This window comes from Ictalurus punctatus, chromosome 20 (genome assembly GCF_001660625.3).
Source record: "Ictalurus punctatus breed USDA103 chromosome 20, Coco_2.0, whole genome shotgun sequence".
Taxonomy (NCBI): domain Eukaryota; kingdom Metazoa; phylum Chordata; class Actinopteri; order Siluriformes; family Ictaluridae; genus Ictalurus; species Ictalurus punctatus.
The window spans coordinates 24,320,926-24,347,726 of NC_030435.2; the positions used below are offsets into that span (position 1 = coordinate 24,320,926).

A 26,801-nucleotide genomic window follows, 5' to 3' on the forward strand; every position below is an offset into this window, starting at 1 on the left:
TTAAAAAATTTTTTTTTCCTTTGTTTCCTTTTATAATTCTATCGCTTATAAAACGTGTTATGCTCATAGTGTTTTCTTAATAACTGACTTATGTGAAAGTAAGAAAAGAAATGAATAATTCTGAGTGAAATCCATTTGTAATATGAAAATTAGCATGTATTTAATTTAAAATCTATTAGATTAAAGGTACATTTTCAAAAGGAAATTCTATTATGAGTAAAAAAAATTAAAATAATTAAAGCTTTTAGGTGTCGCATCTGATGCATGTTCATAAAATCGACACACGACAGCAATTTATTCAGCATTTTATTCATTAATTTTGTTCATTCTGCTTCCAAATCAAATCAACACAAACCTGAAACAATACACCGTTACAGATCAGTAATATTAGCTCATAAAACACAGCGAGGATTATTTAACACTTATATTACTAGTGTTCAGTGAGAAAGTCTGCTCAAACTGCACCAGGACGTCAAACAGAGAGAAAATAAAGATGATTTTAAGTTTGATTAAGACAATCATCACATTACGGCAGTGTGAAGGTTACAGAAAGGTCAGAAACAGAACATTTCCAGAATAAAGTGGTCTTTAATTCACCATCACCGTCGACAGGGTCATTTAGTCAACGACCAGCTTTTATCTTTCACTCCGTTCTGCTACGAATTTCACTATAAGTCCACTAAAAATCGAATAAAATTCAACATTCTACCTTCTTAAAAATGCAGAAGTCAAAAGTGTTCAGCTTTACCTTACCGATTTTTATCTAGAACGCAACCACAACAGTATTTTACTCTCAAAACCTCTTTTTTTTTTGCAAGTTAAGAACTCAATTCTCCAAGGAACCCTTAAAGAACACGTTAAAGAGGGAACCAGGTTCTAGGTATTAAAAAGAAAATAATGAGAAATAATTATTTAATTAATTTTCACACACACACACACACACACAATCGTGAAGTTTTTTTGGGCAGCTAAGAACCTTTAATTATCCAGAGAACCCCTTACAGATCCCACGAAGAACCGTTTGTGTGTATTAACTCCAAATCATTGCTCGTTATTTTCTTCTTAATATCTAGAACCTGTCCGGAGTTTAACACTCAGCTGTTCACTCTCACACATAAAAGAGTTCTTAGCCTCCAAAATAAAAGGACTGCACTGTGAACGGGTTCTGTTGGGGAACCGGGCCGGGAGATACCGTGAATATAATATACATATCACGATAAATTATCACCAACAGTGTGCTTTTCTCAGATATTGTGGATATCGTGGATATCGTTTTTTCATTAATTAAAAAAAATAACTACAAAAAAATTAAATGTGTACAGATTTTTTTTAAATGGTTCTCTTTTTCAGTGTTGAATATAATTTATACATTTTTAAATAAATAAAAGTAGTTTTTTTAAAAATTATTATTGCAGCACCACCGTACGCTGGACAGCTTCTTCACAAAGGGTTTTTGATATCTGTATCACATCGCCCAGCTCGAGCAGGGAACGTGTAGTGTTGGGTTCTGCGTAGAACCTTAAGGAACAGCCGAGCGAAGAACACTTCAAGGTTCTACATTTTCTAAGAGTGTAACGTTTACAGAGTGATGATTAATTAACACATTTCTTCACATTAGAATCATTACGTTCTTTAAAAAACGAGCTCTCACACACACACACACACACACACACACACATCACTATCACACCTCTGACCGTACTTCAACACTGCATTTGGTGTTTTGTTCGTTCAGCTCATATGTAAAATAAACACAATTTATAATAAAGTATCTTTTGAACGCACCAGGACTCGTTTACGTCGCCTTTTTTCATAAACGTTAAAACTTTTTTTTTTTTTCCCCAGCATCTCAGAGACCTTCATCATGTCTGATTACGCAAAACAGAATCTTATCCAATTTAAACGAACAGACGTGTGTGTTAAGATTTTATTTCCTGATAGATTTTGGGTATAGGATGGGAACGGTTTTTCTAGTTTATTTTAATTAAAAGAAAAATCAGCAGCACAAAATCCCCTCCGTCTATAAATATCATCATCATTAATGTAAACACTGATGATCAGAAATTACTCCTTACACTGTAACAGTATTGTTTATGTATTTATTATTATTATTATTATTATTATTATTAAACAGTTCATATTCACATTTAAGCCAGATTCTGAACTCCCACACCATGACCTTAAACTGTATTACGTCTTATTCTGAGCTTTTCTGACTAGAGATTGACCTTTCGACACGAGTGGGCGGGGCTTATTTCATCACTACATTCCTACATTTAAAACGGCAGCGTTTAAAAGGCTCAGAAATATTCATTCCTGATGATGTGAATGTTTTTGACTATAAAAAAAAAGTGTTTATTTCAAATTGATATATTTCTTTGTTTAAAAATAGAGATCATTTTATACAGGGGGGAAAAAAAAAAAACTGTTTTCTTCACAAACCGGGACTGAAGTCTGAATAAATAAAGGAGTAAATTACGAGAAGTTAGTGTTGAAACAGCGCGATAAGGCACGATACGATTTTAAATCAGATTAGATTAGACATATTCACACGTTAAAACTAACACCTGAGCTGATGGAGGATTTAGTGCTCATTTATAATTATTATTAAGTATATATTATAAATATTGTTATTGGCATAGAAGTGAGTCAAAATAACCTCCACTTCTGTTTTTTAGTCTTCACCCTGATCGCTCATTCCGTGCTCCCAGCTCTCTGCGCACTTTACCTTTTATGGAGTTTTGTGGGCGTCGCTACATGCAAATGAGCCGTGTCAGGAACGCACTCAGCACTTTACGGCTAAATACAAATAAAATCCATGTTTCTGCAACTTTTATAAATCCATCAGTTCGCCTTACGCACACATTTACACCCACTTCACCAAAAGATCGATAAATGAAGCCCCGTGCCAGTGTTATCTCGTTTTTTGAGATTTAAACAACAGGTCTGATTCATTTTCTTGCTAATAAGTACAATTTTGACAGAAATACCAAAAACCACTTTTAAATCTAGACGGTTCATCGACATCTTTAAATTTTAATCATTGTTTCGGCGGTATGAATAAGATGATAAGATAAGAGAGAACTTTTAATCGATTTTAATCATCGAACCACGGTGTATTTCTCATCTTTTAAACCTACTCTGTTTTTCATTAAATCTGTTTTTATCAACAATTTTTGTCCTGTTTTTAGCCTTTATTGGGAATGAAATTAGAAGTAAAACACTGCTGACTGACGCTCTGTGAATATACAAAATGAAATAAAGTCCAACAGGTCAGAGGTGTGTTACATTTAAGGCACGTCAGAGTAAAACATGGCTCTTCATCACCATCATCTTCTTCTTCTTCTTCTTCTTCTTCATGGCAGGTTGTAAACAACACAAGCGAACTGAACCGTCTGGCACTGTGTGTGTGTGTGTGTGTGTGTGTGTGTGTGTGTGTATTATGACGTGTGGCTGTACCAGTGCATGGAGCGCTGTAGGGCCTGCTCCCAGCTCTGCAGGACTAGTTTATACACACCACCTCCTCCTCCTCCTCCTGTGTCTCCTTTAACGTTCTGAGGAAGGAAGAGACGCTCCGTCATCTGCAGTTTCTTCAGCTCCTCTTTACTCTTCCAGTAACCTGCAGAAACACCACAAAAGAAAAAAAAATTTAATATCCAAGTTTCAGAGCAAATATAAAATATTCATTAAATTTATATATATATATATATATATATATATATATATATATACACACACACACACACACACACACACACACACATACAGACACACACACAATCACTACATTGTATATTTTCATTAGATGATACGTGTTAGTGTTTTTTCCCCTCACCGACTCCTAACCCGGCCACGAACGCCGCCCCGAGACACGACATGTCAAAATGCGTGGGCCGTGAGATTTTACGCCCCAGCAGGTCTGCGCTTAACTGCATGATGAAGTCGTTCACACACACTCCGCCGTCTGCCCTGTGAACACGCCGCTGTGTGTTATTACACACTTATTACAGTAACGTGAGGAATCCTCAGAGTGATGTAATAAACGCGGTTGGGGCGCGCGTCAGCGTCCACTCAGTACCTGATTTTAGTGATGGGGATTCGGATTTCCCGAAGCATCACATCAAACAGCTGCTTATTCCTGAAGTATAACACACACAGGCATTATTTATGTGTAATAAATGTATTATTAATGAATACAGTCTCAAATTCAGTCCTGCTGAATCTCTCCCTCTCTCTCACATGCACACACAGAGTCTGAACTGACTGAAAGAGACAGACGGGTAGACAGACAGACACACATGTAGCCAATAAGACAGACAAATTGAAAGAGACAGGCAGACAACAGATACACAATTAGACAGACATACATACAGACAGACATTTTCACAAACATGTAGTCAATGAGACAGGTAGACGGGTAGACAGAAAGACGGACAGACAGCTATTAGAAAGACAAAGACAGACAGACAGATATAGAGCCACACAGCTAAACAGAGGAATATTAAAAGACAGACAAAGTCAATTAGACAAAAAGAAAGAGACAGGTACACAGACTGGTAGGCAGGTAGAGTAGATAGATGAATGGACAGAATAGCTAGACAGACGGATATAAAGATGGACAGAGAGAGACGAAAGAAAGAAGGTCAGATGAGACACAAAGACAGACAGATGAGAAACCAAACAAAAAGATGAATGAATGAACCAAGAACATTTGTAGTGCAGAAGTGAGGACACACACACACACACACACACACACACACACACACGGGGATCTCACCTGAACGCGATGGACTCTAAAATGGCACGCACCAGGTGACTCTTAGTGGTGGAAGGTTTCAGACCCATGAACGCTGCACACGCTTTAGGGTCATTTAACGGCACCTGCGGAACACAAACACACACACACACACACACACACACCTCAATTTAATAATCAACATACTGTGATAAAGCATCAAAGAGAAAATCTGTAAACAATTCAATATCTACGTATTGTGTAAATAATAATAATAATAATTATAATAACAATAATAATAAAATATCAAATGAAGAATATCACAGAGACTTACAATAAAAAGCCTGAAATCAATCGTAAGCAGGAAAGAAAATAAAAAGTATTTAACACATGATATATAAATCACGCAATCTGAGCAAACACACACAGGAGGAGCAGCGTTACACACCTGCAGGCCGCTGAAGGAAGGAACGAAACACACTCCGTCCGAGTCGCTCACACTGCTGGCCATGGCTGAGGTTTCATTTACATCTGTAAACAGCTCTGCAACACACACACACACACACACACACACACACACAATTGCGACATATTAATGATATCTACTAGTCTGCTAAAGTGTAGGAGGTCACATACGTTTCGATATTTGTTTATAATTGATACACAAGAATATAAGTGACTCTATAAGTGAGACAGTGTAAGAACCTACGGCACAATTTGAGTGTCTTAAAGCAGATCAGAGGATTTTATTTGTCTGGGTTTAGTAACAGCCCCCTGCGCAGTCATGCCGTGTTGTAGAACACACACACCTGAATGATGTGTGTGTGTTTAGATGCTGTGTGTTTGCTCACCGATCTCCTGAGCCCATCTGATGGCGGTTCCTGTATCTGCAGCGTTTCCTTCAGCAAGATACACAACGTCAGAGCCCATCTTCCAGCCCACCAGGGGATACAGGCCTACACACACACACACACACACACACACATTACAGTATATTCTAGATTGCTCTAAGGTTGTTAAAAGCTGTAAGAGTCAACCTTGTTGAGTGTGCGTGTGTGTGTTTACCTGCTACAGACGTGTGTGGTTTGTTCCCTGTGTTGATGTCCATAAATGTTCCTGTTCCCATGGTAATCTTTACATCACCAGTATCAAAGCAGCACTCGCCAAACATGGCCGCCTGCTGATCCGCCATCTACAGTCACCAGATTAACCTCGTTATTCCACACTATTATACGTTATTAAACATTAATATGTACTACTACATACTATTATACACAAACATTATTACACATACTATTAGACACTATTAGGAATTAACACATTAAACATTATTACACGCTACGACATACTAATACACATTAAGAAATTAAATGGAAACATTAAAAACGATACAAATAAATACGCAAAAACACATACTGACCAAAACACAGGTTTATGCTATTATGAACAAATAACCCTAAAACTAAATCTTTTTTTTTATTGAATAAATTAATAGTTTTTTTTTTTTTTTTTTTTTACAGACTGATGTAAATAAAGCATTTGAGCATAAGACTGTAAAGTTACAAATTGAAGAAAACGTTAAAGTAAATACAGCATAGACAATAAATAAAATAAATAATATAGAAAATAACTACTCACAAGTGACATGATTGGAATAGAAACCCCAAAGATGTTGGGATCAGAGGAACCAAAATGGTGACTGGAGAGAGAGAGAGAGAGAGAGAGAGAGAGAGAGAGAGAGAGAGAGAGAGAAGAGGGAGAGAGAGAGAGAGAGAGAGAGAGAGAGAGAGAGAGAAGAGGGAGAGAGAGAGAGAGAGAGAGAGAGGAGAAAGAGAGAGAGAGAGAGTTAAAGTTTAATCAAGTAATTCGTCAAATAAAAAATAATCCACAAAACATCTTTTAAACATTTTGTACCTCGTGTTGTGCACCGTGGGGAGAATGGAGAGAGGTAGAGAGAGGAGAGAACACAAAAACCCGCTCCAACACATCTAAAACACACACACACACACACACACACACACACACACACACACACACACACACACACACAGAGAAAACATGATAAATGTGCACAGTAGTTATGGTCATGTGGTTTGTGGATGTAGTCACAGATCCTGACTGCCTGAAACCAACTGAATGCGTTTTATTCATCTTAAATGTGTTGTTCTGAACTGAAGAGTAGCTTATACATTTCAGAGCTGTAAAATACCTGATAGGAATCAAAGATGGCAGTTGAGCTGGCATTGGAATAATCTGTAGCGTGGACCAAACCTGCAGAGATCAAACAAAACATACGAAGACTTCAACCTACAATTTCACAGTAATAAAAACAGAATCACAAACAATGATTAATCATATATGTGGGGGGGCACCAGAGGGGCTCAGGTTGGAGGCGGCAAAAGACCCCAAGGGTGGGGGGTGGGTTGGGGAACAAGGCCTCAGGGTGGGCAGCACTCTCATTTTGGTGTTTTTACCTTTAGTGAGTTTATAAAGCAGCCATGTGTCGATGGTCCCAAAACAACAAGTTCCTTCATCAACCGCCTGCTTCAGCTGTGAGAGAGAGAGAGAGAGAGAGAGTGTGAGTATGAGGGAGAGTGAGTGAGTGAGAGAGTGAGAGAGAGAGCAGGAGAGAGGGTGAGCAAGAGACAGAGAAAGTGAGCGAGCGAGCGAGCGCGAGAGAGAGAGTTAGCACGAGTGAGAGTGAGCGAGTGAGCGAGCGACAGACAGAGAAAGAGAAACGAATGGGTTACACTACATGAGAATTAAATGGTCATGGATAAGGTTAGTGGCAGTGACAGCTGATCTCAGGTCAGTGTAAATAATAATAATAATAATAATAATAATAATAATATTAAACCTGAGGAATATGCTGTAAAGCCCAGGCCAGACGCATGGAGACATGCTGCGGCATGAAGACCACCAGACTCGCCGCCAGGAAACGCTTCCATCTGCTGAGGAAGTGCAGCATCTTCATCACACCGTGCACTGCCTGTTACACACACACACACACACACACACAGAGTTAGCACTGATTTCTGCATAATTAGACTTTGTCAGAAAGTACAAATGCAATTTACTTCTTCAAACTGCAGTCACGCTGTCTCACAGATCCAGGCAGGTTGCTATAGTAACAATGTAAACATGAGTACACTGAGTAGAGCTAGTGTTTTTTTACCAGCATGCAGATCTTAGCATGGAGCATTTGGAGTACATGGAGATTTCTAAAAGTAGTTCTTGAGTTTACGTCACGCAGACAGTTAATTACCTCAGTATGAATCTATCCTGAGGAACAATCTTATTTTAATTACAGAGGAAGATCTGACAGTGTGCTTATGAAGTCTGACCGCTCAGGAGTGTTTGATCATTAACGGTGCAGCACGAGAACCGGTCCAAGGGTTACGCTCCGATCAGTCCCGCATCAGTCGGAGCTGGATTATTAAACTATCGGAAAGGTTTAACCCTCTCAGGCACAGGTGTGTGATCTCACCTTCATGGTGTACGAGTTGTTCCAGGACTTGGCCATCTCGGCCGTTCGCAGGTCCTGCCATCCAATCAGGTTATGAAACGGTTTCCCCGTCTTCCTGAAACACCACAATCACCAGAAAAACACCGTAAAACTCACTGACGCAAGAACAAACACACACAACTCTCACACAAACACACACTACTCTCACAAACACACACGACTCAAACACACACTACTCTCACTAACACACACGACTCAAACACACACTACTCTCACAAACACACACGACTCAAACACACGCTACTCTCACTAACACACACGACTCAAACACACGCTACTCTCACAAACACACACGACTCAAACACACGCTACTCTCACAAACACACACGACTCAAACACACGTACCTGTGCCAGGTGGTGAAGGTGGCTCTCTGAGTTGAGATACCTAACGCCTCCATCTGACTCATCTGTAAACCTGAGTCTGTAACACACACACACACACACACACACACACACACACAATATTTAATTCATTCCCATTTATAAATAAAATACTACACAAATAACTGTGCAAGTGTTTAGATTTTTGGATGGAAATAAACTCAGTAAAAAAAGAAGCGTCCCTTTTTCAGGAGACAGTATTTTAAAGATAATTTTGTAAAATCTGAATAATTTTTATAGTAAAGGGTTTAAACGATGTTTTTCATGTTTGTTAAATGAACTATAAACAGTTATTGCGCATGCACCTGTGGAACAGTCCTTAAGACACAAACAGTTTACAGGTGGAAGGTGATTACAGTCACAGTTACAATAAGTTCGGACACTAAAGAGACCTTTCTGCTGACTCTGAAAAACACCACGAGAAAGATGCCTAGGGTTTCTGCTCTCCTGCGTGAACATGTCATAGACCTGCTGCAGGGAGACATGAGGACTGCGGATGTGTTCAGAGCAAATAAACTGTAATGTCTGTAATGTAAGACGCCTGAGACAGTGCTACAGGGAGACAGGAAGGACAGCTGATCGTCCTCGCAGTGGAACATTACATGTAAGCGTGTGTCCTCCAGATGAGATGGAGAACTTGGAAGAGTGGAGGAACATCTCACAGCAAGAACTGACCAATCTGGTGCAGTGCATGAGGATGAGATGCTCTGTAGTACTTAAAGTAGCTGGAGAACAGCAGATACTGACTGTTCCTTCTGATATCCACCTCCACTTTATTCAGGGACTCATTCTTCCATTTCTGTTCCTCAAGCGTCTGTGAAACCTCTTCAGTTTAAATCTCAGATGTTGAATCTTTTTACGTTAATGCAAATATTTACACGTTAAGAAATTTGCTGGAAATAAAAGCAGTTGAATGTGAGAGGACATTTCTTTTTTTTTTTTTTTTTTGATGAGTTTATATATCATTTCAGTGTTTCGAGGGTGATGTCACCAGCGAAATATGGAAGAAAACATGCTCCTGATTTTTGATCGTCCTCTTCCTCTTTACTACAAACAGAAGCGTTTCGAAACGCGACGGCATCACCGATCCCCTTTCACACGGCCATGGAGCATTTTAACAAGTTTATCAAGTTTTGCATTCAACATTCCTCTCACTAACTAACACTAACACACACCAACACACACACACCTCAAAAGCTTGTCGTGCTTCATATCTGTCCAAAATAAAAGGAACAAATAATATGAACAGCTGGACTCATGTTCGACAGAGCTGGAAATTTCCACAATAATGTTTTACAGAAGGAATCTGACACATCTTAAACAGCAGGGTGTGTGTGTGTTAGGGTGTGTGTTAGGGTGGAGCTCTGACCGTGCACTGCTCCCTTCACCACACTGATGAAGCTCTGCCACAGATCCTCCGGGTCCATCTCCACCCAGCCTCGCTCCGGGTACAGCAGAGGTACCTGGGACAAAACAAACACACACACACACACACACACACACACACACACACACACACACGTCATACAAACAGTACAAGTAAAAGGGAAGTTTGTCCTGTTTAAGCTGAGACCAAGTAGCTGGTGGTGGAATGAAAGGGGCGTGGCTAGGGAAACACCTCTCACAGGACACACCCAGTTCCTTCTGATGAAGAGTTTGTTAATGAGCTGATTAGGTTGTTGTTTTAAATCAGGCGTGTTAGTGCAGAAATTCATTAGTTAATTATGAATCTAAAAGAAGCACTATTCCTAACGACACCACACTCAGGGTGTGTGAGATAAAGCAGGAGGACTGTAGGAAGAGTGTTAAGGCGCAGGTGAAGAGACTCTGGTGTGTTTGGTTACCTTTCGGGTGCAGGATCCCCGGATGTTGGCGTGTTTATCATAAACATGGCACCTCACAGAGGTCGTTCCCACGTCCACGGAGAGAATGAAGCTCTCTCTCTTCGTCCAGCCGTTCCTCAGCGTTCCCATAACACACACACACAGAGCGCTCTTACAAGAACGGGGAACCGAAGATGACCAGCATTGCCTCGAAATAACCGTAAATATTTGCTCTTTTCCTTCTCTTATCTCCTGTACTTCGCTCTTCAGGACCTGTGCTCCACAGAGGCAACTTCGGGCACGCGGACGAAGAGTCCCCGGAAGCTGATTGGCTGAGGACTGAGCGCACGCGAGTAACTGTCGTGAGTAGCTGATTGGCCACGAACCGGACAAGCGCCTCGTGTGACGTCACCCGCAGACAAGTTTCATTCTTAAATTTCCAATGATTTTCGAGTCGTAGACCAAATAAATTGATTAAATATTAAACAAAATACAAATTTACACACCACTACAAGTTAGAGGAAAACATTTTTTGTCGAGATATTTCGCAATTCTCAGGCACTCTCATAGTTTCTGTTCCTGAATTGTCTCGTGTGTGTCGTAATGTGTAATAGCGCTTGTATAAACCAGTAACACTTGAGGAAACACCCGAATAAAGAAACAGTTAAAACAAGGAAGTAAATTAGCAACAAGCTAGTTAGCCAGTTATACCACAGACCGCACACAAACAACGCCCGCGCCCGCGTCCTGTCAACTTCCCTGTCGCCAAGCTGCAACTCCCTAGACTAGACTTGGTCATAAAATGGCTGAATTCAGCGGAATAATCCTCTTGTTCGTCCACTTTTACCTCACAGAACGCGTTATATGATCTCCAACTTCCTGCTTACTAAAAAAAAAAAAAAGAAAGAAAGAAACAATTATGAAAGTGAAATGAGTACAATACTGACGTCACGCATCAGCTGATGGCGGAGGGGGGTAGAGCTCTTAAAGGGCCAGCGCTCCATTTCACTCGCTCTCTCAAAGGGGCGGCGCTCCATTTCACTCGCTCTCACAAAGGGGCGGCGCTCCATTTCACTCGCTCTCTCAAAGGGGCGGTGCTCCGGTTCACTCGCTCTCTCAAAGGGGCGGCGCTCCATTTCACTCGCTCTCTCAAAGGGGCGGCGCTCCATTTCACTCGCTCTCTCAAAGGGGCGGTGCTCCGGTTCACTCGCTCTCTCAAAGGGGCGGCGCTCTATTAGGCGCCAAACTGGACAAAAAGTGAAGCGCATGGGGAGAGACAACGAAAGGCAAAAAATGCGCGAGAGGGTCAGAAAGCGCGCGCGCGAGAGGGTCCGACTGTGTCCGCTTAAACATATTACTGCATATGACCCTTTATGTGTGAGTTGTAGCGTACACTGCGGTTATCCTGCCATTTTCAACATGTTTAAGGGGTATTTTATATTAAACTGCATTAGTTGCCAGTGCAACGACATACAGAGAGATTTCACAGAGCTAAACACTTGATATTTTATGAAGAAAGTACTGTATGCTATCAAGAAATTTTAACAGCATGGAGCATTTTCATCGGTTACTGGAGCAGCATCGTCATATTCGATCCAGGATGTTGGACCATCTGAGACACACTCAGGTAATTATTATTTGTAGGCATGACTATGTACAATTATGAAAAATAGGATAATTATAGGAGAATCAAATCACTCCCATGCTATCGGAGTTACACGGCAGTCTCTCAGAAAAGTTATTTCAACTGGAACCAGTCCTCCACCCCAACAATTCTCTCTCCAGGACTGGCGGGCGACCAGAGGTGATTATGATCATTATGTTTTGAACATCATCACATTTCTGCTGACGGACTACCCCTACATGCATCATTTATACAGATTCCTCCCCAGGCAGACATACTTATCTCCAGCACAGAACATCACTTTGTTAATTATGAAACAATCAATTAATTACATGCAATTTTCCATTTCTGGTTCTGGTGTGTGAGTGCATGTTACCTTCTCCATAGTATGTGCTGTGTATTTTAAAACGGACACGTGGGAAATAAATGAAATAGTTTGAACCTTGACGTGTTTGATGTTATTAGTCTGCATTGTGCAGTACCGAACTACTTCGATTTCATGAGGAGCGTTCGATCAAATGGAATTGTGAGGTAATGACGGTTAATTTCTCAGTGGATCTGAATAAAATAAATCCGAATGGTTCCACAACACAAGCTTTAAATATTAAGAGTCTACATTTCAGTGTGTTGTCTTACACAGGTATGGTCTCACCAGAGAACAGCTGACCCAGCTGAGAGAGACAGGAATGTCCTGGACATTTATTTCTACCTGTTTGGGTGTGAGCTGTCGAGCAGTACGAAGACGACGTCTTCAGTACGGCACTGGGACTAATCTCAGCTCTATTTCAGATCTGGACCTTGATGTTCTGGAGTTAATGGCGGAGTTACACTTGTCCTAGGCAAGCAGGCAGCATACTAGATTTCAAATATTAAAATGATATCTTGAAGAGTGCTTATTTTGATGATGCTAACATTTAGTTTTAATTGCATTGTCGGAAGCCTCAGGAGTAGAGGACTATTTATCCAGAGAAGGCGTGTTCGGGATCGACTGGCAGCAATTGACCCTGTTGGCACCGTGATCCGTACAAGACATGCAATGAGGAGGAGTGTATATAATGTCAGAGGACCAAACCATCTTTGGTATGTATCACGATGGCGTTAGTATTCATCATATTTCCTATTATGCTGCAGACAAAAATCCATGTCAGTTGGTTCTAATCCTTCTCTTTTCTCTAGGCACATCCATTCAAATCACAAATTAATTGCATGGAGATTTGTGTTCCACGGGGGCTATATATGACGGACTATTATTTATCCTGAATGCTGTACCAACAACGGAGCATATACAGCACTTTTTTCAGCAGGGTGTGGCAGGATTTGGTCTACCTTACAGTCCGAGGAGATGGAGGTGGTGAGAACATCGAAGTGGCCAGGTACATGATACACAATCGGGGAAGTTTTATAGTCGATCGAAGTGCTCGTAATCGAAGAACTGAACGACGTTACTCTGATGTCAGACTTCTACAAGCAACTTTTCCAGTACACGGAACGCTCTGAAATCTTAGAGTCCACAAGTGAAGTCCATATATGGGCTTTACATTTTGTGTACCTGGAGCGGATACAGTGATCTGTAAGAGAACCTTTCCAACAGTGAAACCACTGTACTTTAAGTTCAGGCCAGTCCATGACACCCTTGGCAATGTGGTATACGGGTACGTACTCGCAGCCAAATCTGGAGCTTCTCACACATGGAGAAACTGAAGACTATGGTACTGACTATGATGGTCCTATAGTTCGAGAAGATAACAATGAGCAAATAAGTAACCTCGCATTAAATCCTGACAGTGTCACCCGTTTATAAGCTACATGGAACCCACTCACTGACCATGGCAACCGTGGAGCTGATCACAATCTTTTTGTAAGAGATTTTTTTTCAGATTGTATTTACAGCATGTCTTAAGTATAGGGCATGTACACATGTACTTGTATCATTTAAACACACCCACACACACCCCAGGGGTCCAAACCAAGCAGACCACCACAGGTCACCTCGGTAAAGTTGGGTTTATATTGCACATTCACTACACGTTCAAGTTTCTCTCTTCTATTTCTCAAGAAATAAACACACAAAAAGGACAAAGTGTGTATTGTCTTACTCTGGAGTGGAACGAGAACCAAGTGCAACTGAATATGTTTTTTAATTTTCTCGGTGGTTAAAGCCCGCGGAAGATAATCTTTCAGAAACGCAGTTCATCAGCGCTTTACTGTAATGGGGTCAGTAAGGGACCGTCTAAAAAGTGCATGACCTGGGCAACTGTTTAAGATTCTACAGAGATTAGTCGTCTACTTCACAGGATATCTAACTTAATGCAGTGTTAGGATACAGTATGGATTCAGTATTTGTTTATTTTTTTATACCATATATTCTATTAATGATGTACATTTTTATTACACATATAAACTTTTGTGACACATAAAACCCAGGGTTAGTCTGAGCAACTACAGCAAAATGCTGTTTTTATTGCTAAAAAAAAAAACTGTCTGTAAACAATTAGAAAAATGACATTTTTATCCTTCGCACTATATTATACTCGATCCTTCTTATCAAAGACAACTTTATTTGGAAAATAATCAAGGAGTTTTTTCGTTTAAAAAAGAAAAAAAAAATTAAATACAATAACATTGCTTATAGGAGTTACACGTGTAAAACCACATGTACTATGAGGCAGCTGCAAAAGTCCTTACTAGAACAATATATAACCTAGGGTTGAACAGTACCGCCACTACGGTAGTATCGCGATACTAAAGCTTCAAAATATGCCACTGTATTTTTAAACGGTCGTATCGTCAGTGCAGTCGTACTGTAAGTAATGATGTGTGCGCAGCAGTTCATACTATTTTCACTAAAATGACACGTCTCACTGCTTTCACACACAAAGATTAGTGACACCTTTCATTTAACCAAAGTTCTTCACCTTAATCTTTAACCATTTCCTGTTTGTTTGTAAGCGAGCTAACGTTACGCTAACCGCCGGGGGTGAATAATAAAATTAGCCGTGTTTGCCAGTACGCAAGCTAACGTTCCCAATTTTATGATTTTTTTTTTTTTGGGGAGGTTTGTTTCCGAATTCAGTTTATTTATTCCTAATGTGTCCGTTCTGCGTACTCTGGGGACAATTTCCATTCGCATGATTTCACGGCTCGAGGGAACAGGAGACGAAATACGCGACACGTTGAATTAGTGACTCGCCAACTGTAGGATTGTTCTTGAGCTTGTCCGACAGCCCGTTCTTCATTCTCGTTAATAAAGTCTTCAGAGTGAAACATTTTTCACTGATATCTGTGTATCTCTGTAAATCTGGTTCGTTTTGTAGATTTGAATGACGAACGAACACGACCCTGCGAGGGATCGTGATACTTCAGCTGGTACAGAGTCGTAAGATATGTTTATGGTATCGTGACGTGCCTAATATAAACGGAACATTTCAAAATGTTTCATAGGTCATTCTTTTTGTCCTTTGTGTTAAACGATGTGCAGCATCTGTGTTGGCGATCTTATATTTTTCAGCTTCTTTGACTTCATTGATTCCGTGTTAAAAAGAGAAAAAAAACAGAAACATGTTAGCATTATTTACTGAGGACCAGGAGTTCAGCCTGTAGTGTAACTCAACAGCAAAAGCAGAGCCATATTATTATTCAAAAGTACGGCTCCGTGGAAAGCTTTTCTCACGTACCTTAACGTCTTCTGACATTACAGTTCTGTAACACAGAGTCCTCTAATGAGACTTGCAGAACATCTCTTTCTCCAGAGTTCTGCAGTCCTGAGCATTCTCAGCTTTCTTCTGAAATTCAGCCAGAGAGCCCTTGAAGTTCAACGACCAACAGATGGAACGTAAATGAATGATGAAGAATGAACAGACACAAAGTCAGAGTCAGATACAGATATGAGTCAAAGGAACACAGTGTTTTTTTTGGTCAGTGGATTGTTACAGTAGCCGGACCAACATACTGCCGTACTAAGCCGTATTTCTACCGTGTTTCTATAACAACTGGTCCGAATATCCCAAAAGAAATGATTTTATATAGAGCTCCAACTCCACAGACCAGGCGGTGAAGAACATCACGTACCCGGGTCTCTAAAGAGAGTCATTTTATTACTTCATTATGCATGTTGTTCCCCGTTTCCTAAACGTACTCTCTCCATCGTTATTAAACAAAGATCATACAGGAACACCATATAGAAGAGTTATAACGAAATTCTGCTTAAACGACCCCATACTGGTTCAATACAGCACCGTGTACTAGCTCTGTAGTCGATTATGAGAGTGTCTAGAGATCTTTTCTGATCTTTCCGGAACGTTATTGAGTAGCCATGAGAGGGGCGGGGGGGGGGGGGGGGGGGGGGGGGATTCTGGTACTTTTAATTTTGTTTTCGTTTGTTTTTTTTTTTCTTCTTCTCAATGAAATATTTGGGAAAGGGAAGGGAGGAGAGAAGAGAAAAGGTAAATGAATCACATGAAAATGAATCACATGAATATGAATCACAAGAAAATGAATCACATGTAAATGAATCACATGAATATGAATCACAAGAAAATGAATCACATGTAAATGAATCACATGAAAATGAATAAATAAATTAAAACGTAAGAGTCCCCTGATTTGGAATATTCGCTTTGTAAGTCGTTTTGGATAAAAGCGTCTGCTAAATGAATAAATGTAAATGTAAATGTAATAGACGTTGTTGTTTAGAAGGACAGTGAGATACCTTACTCAGTCTTAAATTTCCCAACATTACGTATTTACTCCTCTGGCTACGAAGCATTTCTTTTACACACACACACACACACACACACACACACACACACACACACACACACACACACACAGCAGTTGTGGCTTCATGTGAAAGTATCTTACCTTAATGTGTTCATACTGGGACAAAAGGGTTCTGTGATCCGTCCGCTCTCGCTCCCGCTCCTAGAAGACAATCATGAGCTAGAAGAGGTTCAAACTTAACGAGTGCTTAATGTTCACATCAGCAGTTGTTTTTAGTTTGCAGGTGTTTTGTTGTACTTTTGCCCATACGATTGTAAAAATCTCTTTTTATGCAAGTCTAAATTGTTATCAATTGTTTTCTCACTGACGATGAGCATCTCTTCATAGAGCCTTTGGGTCTCATGGAGTTGTCTTTCCAGCGTCTCCCCAGACTCTACCAGTGTTTGTACCCGGTCCTTCAGGAAGACGTTCTCGTTCTTCAGAGTACTCTGAGAGCAGGAAATCCATAAAGGTTTTCAGATACTACAAATGACCAACATCAGTACTTTACTGCAAAGCCATCGTTAACATTTACCGTTTCGAGACATATACCATAAGAACTAATCATCTTTCTGTAGGATTGTGGTTCAGTTTTGTCCAGTTCCTCTCAGAAATTCATCTCCAATTCATTACATTTCCAATGGGATTCAATTCGGAAGATTGGATAAACCTTCTTGAGTTATTCTGGTTGTGTGTTTGGGGTCACTGTCATGGTGAAACATCCTCGTCTAACCTCCTCTGAAATCTCCTGCCACGTCACTCCATTCACGTTTAAATCACAAGTCCAGATTAATGCAAGGCTTTTCTCACGTACCTTCAATAACCTGGCACCTTTCCCGTGAGTCTCACACAGCTGTTCCTTCAGCCTCTCCACAGAGTCTTGCAGTGTTTTCCTCTGCTCCAACAGAACGGAGTTCTGGTACTCCAGCTGAGCGTTGGCCTCTACAGCGATCTTAACTCTCTCCTCAGCTTCGTCCAGACAGGACTGGAAGTTCAACACAAAATGCCATCAGCTTTATTTACGTCTACACACATTCAAACATCTGCAAGGACCGTATCATCACTCATGAGAAAAGATAAAAGGTTTATGTTACAACATTTGCAAAGCCTAGTCCCTAATTTATAAAAATCAATTTTATAATATCTGATGGATTTAGTAAAATCCTCATTAAGAGAAGAAAAGCTTACCACGGTGTTTTTGTAATTGACCCAGAGGGTGCAGTAAAACTTCTGCTCTCGCTCCAGCTCCTAAAACACACCATGTGAGAGCGTAATGTTCACATCTGCAATGGGCCAGTTCACTCAATAGTTCCCGTATTGTTTGGTACTCAAATCGATGTGAGAAGTACTGTTTAATGTGAGGCTTCTCTCATTCACCTCGCTTTTCATCTCAGACTCTCTGGCTACCTTAAAGAGCAGCTCCTCCCGAACTCTGCTTCCGCACTCCAGGTCCGTCAGCTCGGCCTGCTGACCCTGACAGTTCAACATCCAAAAGCTTGCTGTACTTACTTTTTACAGATATTTGACGAGCAGTAAAATTTTCCTTTTATGTGAATACTTCTAAATTGTTATTAAAGGCTTTTCTCACTTACCTTCAGTATCTGTTCACACATCTGCTGGGTCTCATGGAGTTCTCCCGCCAACTTCTCCACTGACCCTTGCAGTGTTTTGACCTGGTTCTTCAGGTTGGAGTTCTCGCGCTCCAGCTGAGCGTTGGACTCTACAGCGATCTCAGCTCTCTCCTCAGCTTCATCCAGACAGGACTGGAAGTTAATAAAAAAGTTTAAAAATGTACTCATTATGTGAGTGTATGTATCTAATGTATTTGAAATGCCCAGATTCAGGAGTCACGGCTTCATGAAGAAAGAATACCTTTAGTACCCCCTCATTCTGCCCTACCACCTCCATCTCAGTGTACTTCTCCTTCAGGACCCTGTGAGCCTGTCGCTCCTGCTCAAGCTCCTGAAAGACAGCCATTGGTCAGAACATTTCTTAATGAGACCCAGTATATGATCAATAAATAACTGATCAGAACTTAACGCGGTCTGGTCAGAGTGTGTATTGTGTCTCGGACAGTTTGAAGGCCCGGGTGAACATCACGTCCGGTGTGGAGATGTTTTCTTTCCTCAGTTGTATTGGTACTCATATTCGTTGGAGAAGAATTGTTTAACGCGAGGCTTTTCTCACTCACCTTGCTTTTTATCTCAGACTCTCTGTGAAGCTCAGAGAGCAGTTTCTCCAGCTCCGTGACTTTCTCCACCAGGTTCGGCACATGGAGCTCCTCGCTGTTCTGTTGAACAACGGACACCTCATCTTCCTCCTCATCCTCCTCCTCCTCCTCGGCCTTTTCCAGACACCCCTGTAAGTTCAATATGTTGTAGGCTTTATTTACGTTTACACACGTTTCGACACTTCTGAGGACCAAATTCCATTCTGGAGATATGTTCAACACAAACACTTTGGGTGAACAAGTCATCAATCGTGCAAAAAAGCCGGACATTTCCCGTGGACGGGTGTAAAGGACAAGAGGTCTCTATAGAGTGTATTGTTAGATATTACACTTAACTGTAATCCAGTACAACATCTAATGCCTAATAACTCGTTTCTATCTGGTAAATGAATGTGCTTGAGGTTTGAGGAGTACCTCAGGGTTGGCCTTGTCCATCTGCGTGTCCTTGTGTCCATCAGGAGACTGCAGAAAGCCTGAAGAGACAATCTGCACTGGGTCTAAAAGCAAAAGCACAAACATCACGTAAGCAGGTGTTCATCAGAGTTTAAATAAATGAGGCATAAAATTATTATTATTATTATTATTACTACTACTTCTACTATAGAGGAATAAAATGACGTTCTGTAATTCTTTATGGACGCTGATTAGTATTTCACCTCACACAGCACAATAAAGCTGAATATTTGGTCACCTGGCCACCACATTGTAGCCTGAACGCTCTGACTACATCCCTGACTGAAACCTGTTTGTGTGAATAACTTTAGAGAGTTACATTTAACAGTGCAGGCTACACCAGGACTGAGAAGCACTCATGGAAAGATCTCTACCTTCGTGGACAGGTGTGCCTTCGAAGGCCTCCGTCCTCCGCTCCTCATGTCCACGCTTATGAACATAATAATATCCTAGAGCAGCCACGACTACAGCTCCAGCTGCACACGCTGCAAATCCTACTAAACCCCTGAAAGAGCTCATCATATCCATCACCTTCACCTCCACGCGTCCGATACACAGCCCGTTAGTGTGAAGTTCAGTCAAAACGGAAGTCTCTGAATTCAGTTTTGGAACAGAAGCGTGTTCTACTGACTGTGACGTCATAACCACCGTTCTGTTGCCTAGGTAACGCGACCAAAACACCGGTCATGTTCAGTGCTATTCGATTCAATCCAAACACGCTGCGACACTGAACATGGACATCGGACCACTGCTAGGTTTTACTGATAGACAGATAGATGGATCAACTTTACTGGTGTTGAAGCAGTAGACAAACTTACACATTCAACACATGAATAAATGACCGTGGATTAACAGCGGAATAAACAACAACAACAACAACAACAACAACAAAGCATGTTCTTACCTTTAGAAGATTTTCTTTCTTATTCGTCCTGGCAGCAAATTTCCCTGATAAGGGTTGTAAAGTCCAATCTCGGCCGGATTTCATGTTCGTTCCCCCGATCTCCACCGACTGACGATCACCAAATCATTTACATCCGAAACTAAAGACCTTCCGAGGAGAAAACACCAGCCGTGCTCTGACCATTTCTCAAATTATCATCACAACACTGTTACTGTTTTATTTTTATTACCTCTTAATGCAAATACTTATTAGTATCTTTATTATCCATGACAACACTTGCTAACGCTAACTCTAGTTAGCATGCTAATTCTGTGGAAAAAGAACGGGAGGGAAAAAATCATTCAGATCTTATTCAGCTTTAACTACATTACATTTAGCTACATTATTACATGACATCATCTAAAACTATCATGTTCCAGTCTAGTTAATGAGACTGGCAGGGACCCAGACCATGGGACTGTGCAGCACACTGGAGCTTCCACTTGCTGAGGCGGTTCGCTAACGCACTGATCATTTATCTACCACTGGCTCAGAGATTATTACCTTCTAGCAGCTTCTAGGAGTTTAAAACATTACCAATCTGGACAAACACAAACAGAAGAAATGTTCCTAATTCTGTTCCTGATTTTTAAAGTATAAATTGTTTTAGTTAAATCGTGTTTAATCAAGTTTATGGACTGGATTCAACAACCGCCCTTATACTTCCATTATCAGTCACTCAAGTAAACAACATTTCCGTCTTTTTCTCAGTGCAGAAATTCTTTATTATAGTCATCACACACACACACACACACACACACACACACACACACACACACACACACACACACACACGCACGCGTACACAGTCATAGCTTTTGAAACTGAACATAACTTCCAAAGATCCACACTTCCATCTTTTTTTTTTAAATTCTCATATTCTCTTATCTTTTATTCCACAGGAAATCAGACTGTACAGCTCCTCCCCTTCTCTAAAACATAACACACACCGAAATGCTGCCCTGTTGTTGAGTTACTGCTTTTTGAACATGTACCGTTATAAAGAATATTTCTGTTTTGCTTGTTTACTTTGTAGTTTTGAATTTGTATGTCAGTTGTAATAAATAAATAAATAAATAAATAATAACTAAATACAGGTATTTTTTTTTTTTATCCTTCTCACAGCTGGAGAACATGCATGCTGAAAATGTTCATTTTGACCACTAGATGGCAGCAGATATTTTTCATCCACCTCACACACTGAAGGGAATAAAATCTGTTTAAATCTGGTTCTATGAGCAGCTACTACACCTACATGACAGCTCATGGACTTTAGGACTGGATTCTGATCATTAGCTAGTAGGATCTATGAGGAATAAAACACTTTTATTGGAAAATCATCCACAACAGGGCGGCGTGATGGAGAAGGAGCACGTCCTCATGGTAAACGAGTTAGATCCCGTTCTCACTTACATTATAGCAGCTATAAACAGTCATCCCTCTCTTCTCTCCTTCTCTCTCTCTCTCTCTCTCTCAAAAAGCTGGTCATTTTATCATTTATATGATTCAAAGCCGATCAACAGAGGTTTACATTAGTTAGACATCCTGTGCATAGATGTACTTTATTTATTCCCCCGCTTTATTTAAGCAGGAAGTTTCCATTGAGATAATACAGTCTCTTAAATCCTGATCAAGACGGCAGCACAGTTAAGTTTCACAGTAAAATTCAACAGCAAATTCTACAAGTACATATATTAAAAACAAAACAAAACAACAACAAAAAAACCCCACACAGTCAATGTATAAAAACCGATCAATAAAAACGACGACACGTCTCCTTTAATGCAGTCTGCAAAAGACCTTTAAAAGTTCTCAAAGAGGGAAGGATATCCAAGTTGATCACATTTGGCAATTTCATTCCATACCCACGGAGCAAAAAAAAAAAAAACGGAAAGCTGTCTTACCAAATTCTGAATGTACCCCCTGGGACTTTCAGCCGAACTTGAGTTGTAGATCTCGTGCGGTGACTTAGTTTAAAGATTAAAAGTTAAAAGATTAGAAACATGGGAAGGTAACTGACCTAAACGCGTCTTGGCAGTGAATAAAAACATATGCAGTTATCTCCTGTGATTGAAGGACCAAGCTGACGATCCATATAAAACACAGTGACGAGTACGAGACTCGCACAACGAGCAAAGTGTAGCGCAGCGTGACGGACAGCGTCCAGTGTTCTGAGTGAGGATGCAGCTGAACGCATATATAATATATATATAATCATATATACCTTCAGAAAGATGGTTCTCAAACCACTTTAAAGCAACCTCTAAGACCTACATGCTTCAGTCTGTGATGGACAGAATCGAATGCTTTTGAAAGACGAACAGATGAAGCCGCACAAGACTGTTTCCTATAAAGAGCTGATCATATGACTCGTGACTAACACGGCTGCTGTAACGGTACCGCGGCCCGATCTAAAGCCTGATGGAGCGTCAGTAAGGAGATTATCATCAGATAAGAATCGCTTTATTTGATTGTTTAGGAAAGATTAATATACTTTATCTAAGACCGGCAGTTTGGAGATCTGGTGATAATTGTTTGGATCAGAGGGATCTCCACTCTTTAATAAAGGGACAACCACTGCCGATTTCCTCATTCTAGGCATAACGTAGAAGTTAAACTTAAATTATATATATATATATATATATATGCAATAAGCTCTGCCACGACATTTGCTGCAATTCTAAAGAAATAGAGCTCAATCTGATCAGTTCCATCTGATTTCTTGTTGTCTAATTTCATCAACGCTTCATAGACGTGTGTGGAGGTAACGTCTGGTGGACAGACTCAGAAGTTCCTGTAGGAGCACGAGCATCTAAACGACTACAGTCAGAAATCGAGGCAACAGAAACGAAGGAATTATTAGAAGTATCTGCATCTCACGTGTCCTGAGAAACTACAATTCAATCGGATATTTCACTCACACTCTCAAAGGGGCGGAGCTCCGCTTCTCTCGCGCTCTCTCGAAGGGGCGGAGCTCCGCTTCTCTCGCGCTCTCTCGAAGGGGCGGAGCTCCGTTTCAGGCTCGGATATTTAGTGCTGCTTCCTAACTGTGTTTTGGGCAGGGGCTGTAAATGAGCTGCATCAGTGTTAATTTGTATTAAAAACATTTTTTTTATAAGACTAAAGGCTGCTAAAGGCTGTAACGTTCAAGCATTTTAAAAGAATAAAACGGCTTACTAAGGCAACATTAATGTTAATCAGGGTTTAAATATTTAGAAAGTAAACATTAAAATCTCAGATCACAACAACGTTCATGAGCCGTTAATAGAGTTGCCATTTCATTAGGAACACCCAGTAGGTCCTCATTTACTGGCTGAAGCCCATCGGTTGCTATGTATAAATATAAGTATTGGCACCCTCTATACCAAAGTCCCGATATTATTTGAGCTGTAAGTAGAGCTGATTGAAAAATGTAATAATAAAATGAGATCAGTGTAGCTCCATGTTGTTTCACAGGTTGTAAAAAAAAAAAAAAAAAAAAAAAAAAAAAAATAAGAGAAAAAAAATATGATAACAAAAGTTGTTTATTAAAGATCTATATACAGCACTTCCCAATCCGGGAGCCACAGTTGAATTGTTCTGTGAATTTGGCTGAAGGTCATTTCAAAATGACTCGGCGCACCGACGCACTTTCCAGTCGACGTTAAAAACAGATGCTAGAGGTGTGGCGCGTACCCACAAAATAAATCCTACAGTGTACAGAGCTGCTGGTAACAGAGACCTGTTTCCTTTCTTGTTTTTTTTTTTTTTTTTTTTTTTTTTAAAGAAAAGGAAACAAAGGAGATAAAATTCAAATACAAAAACTTCATTTTTAAAAACCAAACCGGATCTCTGCTCTCCTTCACAGAGAGAGAACATGAATTAGATTGTTTTTTTGTTTTTTTTTGGAAACTGCACTGAATTCACATCCAAAACGTCCGCTGACGGCCAGAGAGGGAAAGAGAGAACGTGAAGTGTGGAATATGAAAGGAAAAGACGGGGAGAAATCTAGAAGTGAACGATGAGAGTGTAGAAGACGCTGGAGACGAGTGACGCAGAGAATCAGGATTAAGAGGAGAGTCGATGTCCAAGCGGAGGAAGTGAATCAAGACGTGGAAATGATCTGAGGCCCAGGTTCCGCCTCACGTTAGTGTATAAATGAGATCGAATAAGGTGTGTATAATAATAATAATAATAATAATAATAATAATAATAATAATAATAACAACAATAACAACAGGCCAAACAGCGAGTGTTTTAAGGCTCCTTTTACACTCAGTGTATTTTTTTCTTTCCTTTTTTGTTTTGAAACGACGGGAAAAAGCAGCTTGAATAAAACTGGAATATTGGCCACGAAGACATTTAGTCATAAATCTCCTCGTATTCGCGTCCACCATTTTGTCCTCCGTGTTCGTCCCCCCCAAAACATGCTTCTCTTCAATCTATTGACAAATCCCAGTCTCGTGGAGCAAGAAGTCGACGGAAGCAGACACGTAACTTCTCGCGCTCTTCTCCACGCCCCTTCTCCACCGTTACAAGTTCGGACTTATCGGAGTTTCAGGGACGTGGTGAGGGACGGCGGTTTTCTGAAAAATCCGGTCTGATTGTCTGTAACTGCAGGATCGTAGCCGTACGTGTGGGGATTGCGGATTAAAAACAAATCAAGCGGGAGAATCAAATTTGTTTTTAGTGTGCTGTGATTACAAAAATAACTCTTCAAATATTCAAGGAATATTAAAAACGCAGAGCTGGAAAAAAAAAAGAGAAAAAAGAAGAAGCTGAATAGATCCCAATAAAAGCGCAATTTAAAGCCAGACGAGAGCGAGTCGCGGAGATCATTCAGCTGCTGAGATTAAAGTGGATTAAAGTTTAAAAGAAATTATATTCTCTCACCAATGGGGAAAAGCATGATGTAATACATGATTAGATCTATCAGTCAAGTTCTTCACCGTATCCCGAACACCCCCCCCCCCCCCCCCCTCCAATACTGCATAATTATATTTAAAAATTATCGACCGTAAAACCCGGGAAAAACATAAAAAATAGCTGGAGGAAGGGGCGGAACTCCTTCGCACTTCAGTCCGTCACTTTGGCGGCATCGAAGTTCACCGCCAGCTTCCTTTGTTTGCGTTTGGAGGCGGAGCCTTGGGCATGTGACTGTTTGGGAGGTTGCTTGTGCAGGCTTTCGGGATCCTGCGTGCTGATTGGTGGAGGGGTTTTGTGGGCGGAGCAGGTCTCTGTAGATGCAAGGTGGGAGGCTTCAGCGTTTTCGGGTCGAGCGGCGTTCCCAAAGTCCGGCCTCGCTTCCTGGTTCTTCCGACCCGTAACTCGTTTCTTAGTCACCTGGCACAAACAAAAATAGAAAGATATATAAAAATAGATTTACTGAAAATCTGATCAAGTGAACAAATACGCGCAAATAAAAGTTTTTACTACGTCCCCCAGGTGTTTTATTCCTTTTACATCACAGCAATTCGCCGACAATTACACGTCTTTATTTCTTACGTGACGACACGTCGTACTTTTTATCCGTTTATAGTTACATTTAACGTTGTGGAACGTCTGTGAAAGGAGTTAGTTCCTGTTCTCACTCGTTACAAAGTGCTGAGAGCGGAGACTCCTTCCATAAACGTTAAATGAACACGTTTCTCCTTACAGAAAACCTCACGCCCCGGTGAACGAGCCGTTGCTACGGAAACGATAACGCATAAGAGCGAGCGCGTTAATATAAACCTGCGCTACTGTCAGAGCCGCTGTTATGGAGAAGTAATGGACACCAATAAATCCGACCAATCAGAACCCAGAACTCGGAGGCGCTGCGGTGTAAAAGCGGGTGTGTCGCTGTAGGTGTTTGTTTCTTGCCTGTAGAGGGACGAACTGGTTGTGAGATCCGACGTGGGCCGGGGGCGGAGGCACTCGGGCTCCGGGGAACGTCCCGCCAAAAAACGGCTGCCCCTGTGGGGGGAACTGCACCCCCCACGGCAGAGGGGCGTAACCTTGACGCGGCATCAAAAGACCACCTGCGGGGAACAAACGCTCAGGTGAGTGGATCTGAATCAAACGTGCTGAAATGAGATTTCGTGTACAATTAAAAACGCCAATCAGTGCGACGTGTTAAGATCAAAGGAATTCATTTGATGAACTAGAGTTCAGGGCATGTGTTACAGCCACAAGAGTTTCACAGATGTTCCTTATTCATCCACAAGTAAAGAAATTCAGTGTGCATTCAAATATTAACATCGTTTTAGCGGAGAAGATTTCATCATCCTCTAACAGCAGCTTCGCCCACGGTTTGCCTTTTTAACTGCCTGTGATTTGTTTTAACCCTTACTTACGTACGTCTCCGTTC

The 26,801-nt window shown here is 40.8% G+C and overlaps 3 protein-coding genes across 3 annotated transcripts in view; all 3 read right to left on the bottom strand.

Annotated features, from left to right (window-relative positions):
• Nucleotides 1-289: 289 nt before the first annotated feature.
• On the bottom strand, nucleotides 290-11,345 carry gk5 (glycerol kinase 5). Its single transcript, XM_017495178.3, has 16 exons — nucleotides 10,487-11,345; nucleotides 10,012-10,105; nucleotides 8,607-8,682; nucleotides 8,223-8,316; nucleotides 7,593-7,724; nucleotides 7,210-7,285; nucleotides 6,945-7,006; nucleotides 6,650-6,723; nucleotides 6,374-6,434; nucleotides 5,801-5,927; nucleotides 5,587-5,691; nucleotides 5,184-5,278; nucleotides 4,778-4,881; nucleotides 4,079-4,138; nucleotides 3,836-3,969; nucleotides 290-3,619 (listed from the first exon to the last, which is right to left on the bottom strand). The coding sequence occupies exons 1-16, from the start codon at nucleotides 10,613-10,615 to the stop codon at nucleotides 3,441-3,443; spliced, it is 1,602 nt and encodes a 533-aa protein (XP_017350667.1). The 5' UTR covers nucleotides 10,616-11,345; the 3' UTR covers nucleotides 290-3,440.
• Nucleotides 11,346-14,418: 3,073 nt separating this feature from the next.
• LOC108280293 (early endosome antigen 1) lies at nucleotides 14,419-20,172 on the bottom strand. The gene is made up of 12 exons (XM_017495141.3): nucleotides 19,905-20,172; nucleotides 19,492-19,574; nucleotides 19,039-19,206; nucleotides 18,720-18,809; nucleotides 18,440-18,610; nucleotides 18,225-18,320; nucleotides 18,036-18,095; nucleotides 17,662-17,832; nucleotides 17,177-17,296; nucleotides 16,950-17,009; nucleotides 15,764-15,892; nucleotides 14,419-15,606 (listed from the first exon to the last, which is right to left on the bottom strand). The coding sequence occupies exons 1-11, from the start codon at nucleotides 20,170-20,172 to the stop codon at nucleotides 15,806-15,808; spliced, it is 1,374 nt and encodes a 457-aa protein (XP_017350630.1). The 3' UTR covers nucleotides 14,419-15,606; nucleotides 15,764-15,805.
• Nucleotides 20,173-23,979: 3,807 nt separating this feature from the next.
• The window catches only part of xrn1 (5'-3' exoribonuclease 1), a 24,487-nt gene continuing 21,665 nt past the window's right edge, over nucleotides 23,980-26,801 (bottom strand). Inside the window, exons 40-41 of the mRNA XM_053673568.1 lie at nucleotides 26,315-26,472; nucleotides 23,980-25,795 (exon numbers count right to left, since the gene is read on the bottom strand). Coding sequence (XP_053529543.1) covers nucleotides 25,529-25,795; nucleotides 26,315-26,472 — 425 coding nt within the window. The 3' untranslated portion in view covers nucleotides 23,980-25,528. The remainder of the gene's footprint in view (nucleotides 25,796-26,314; nucleotides 26,473-26,801) is intronic.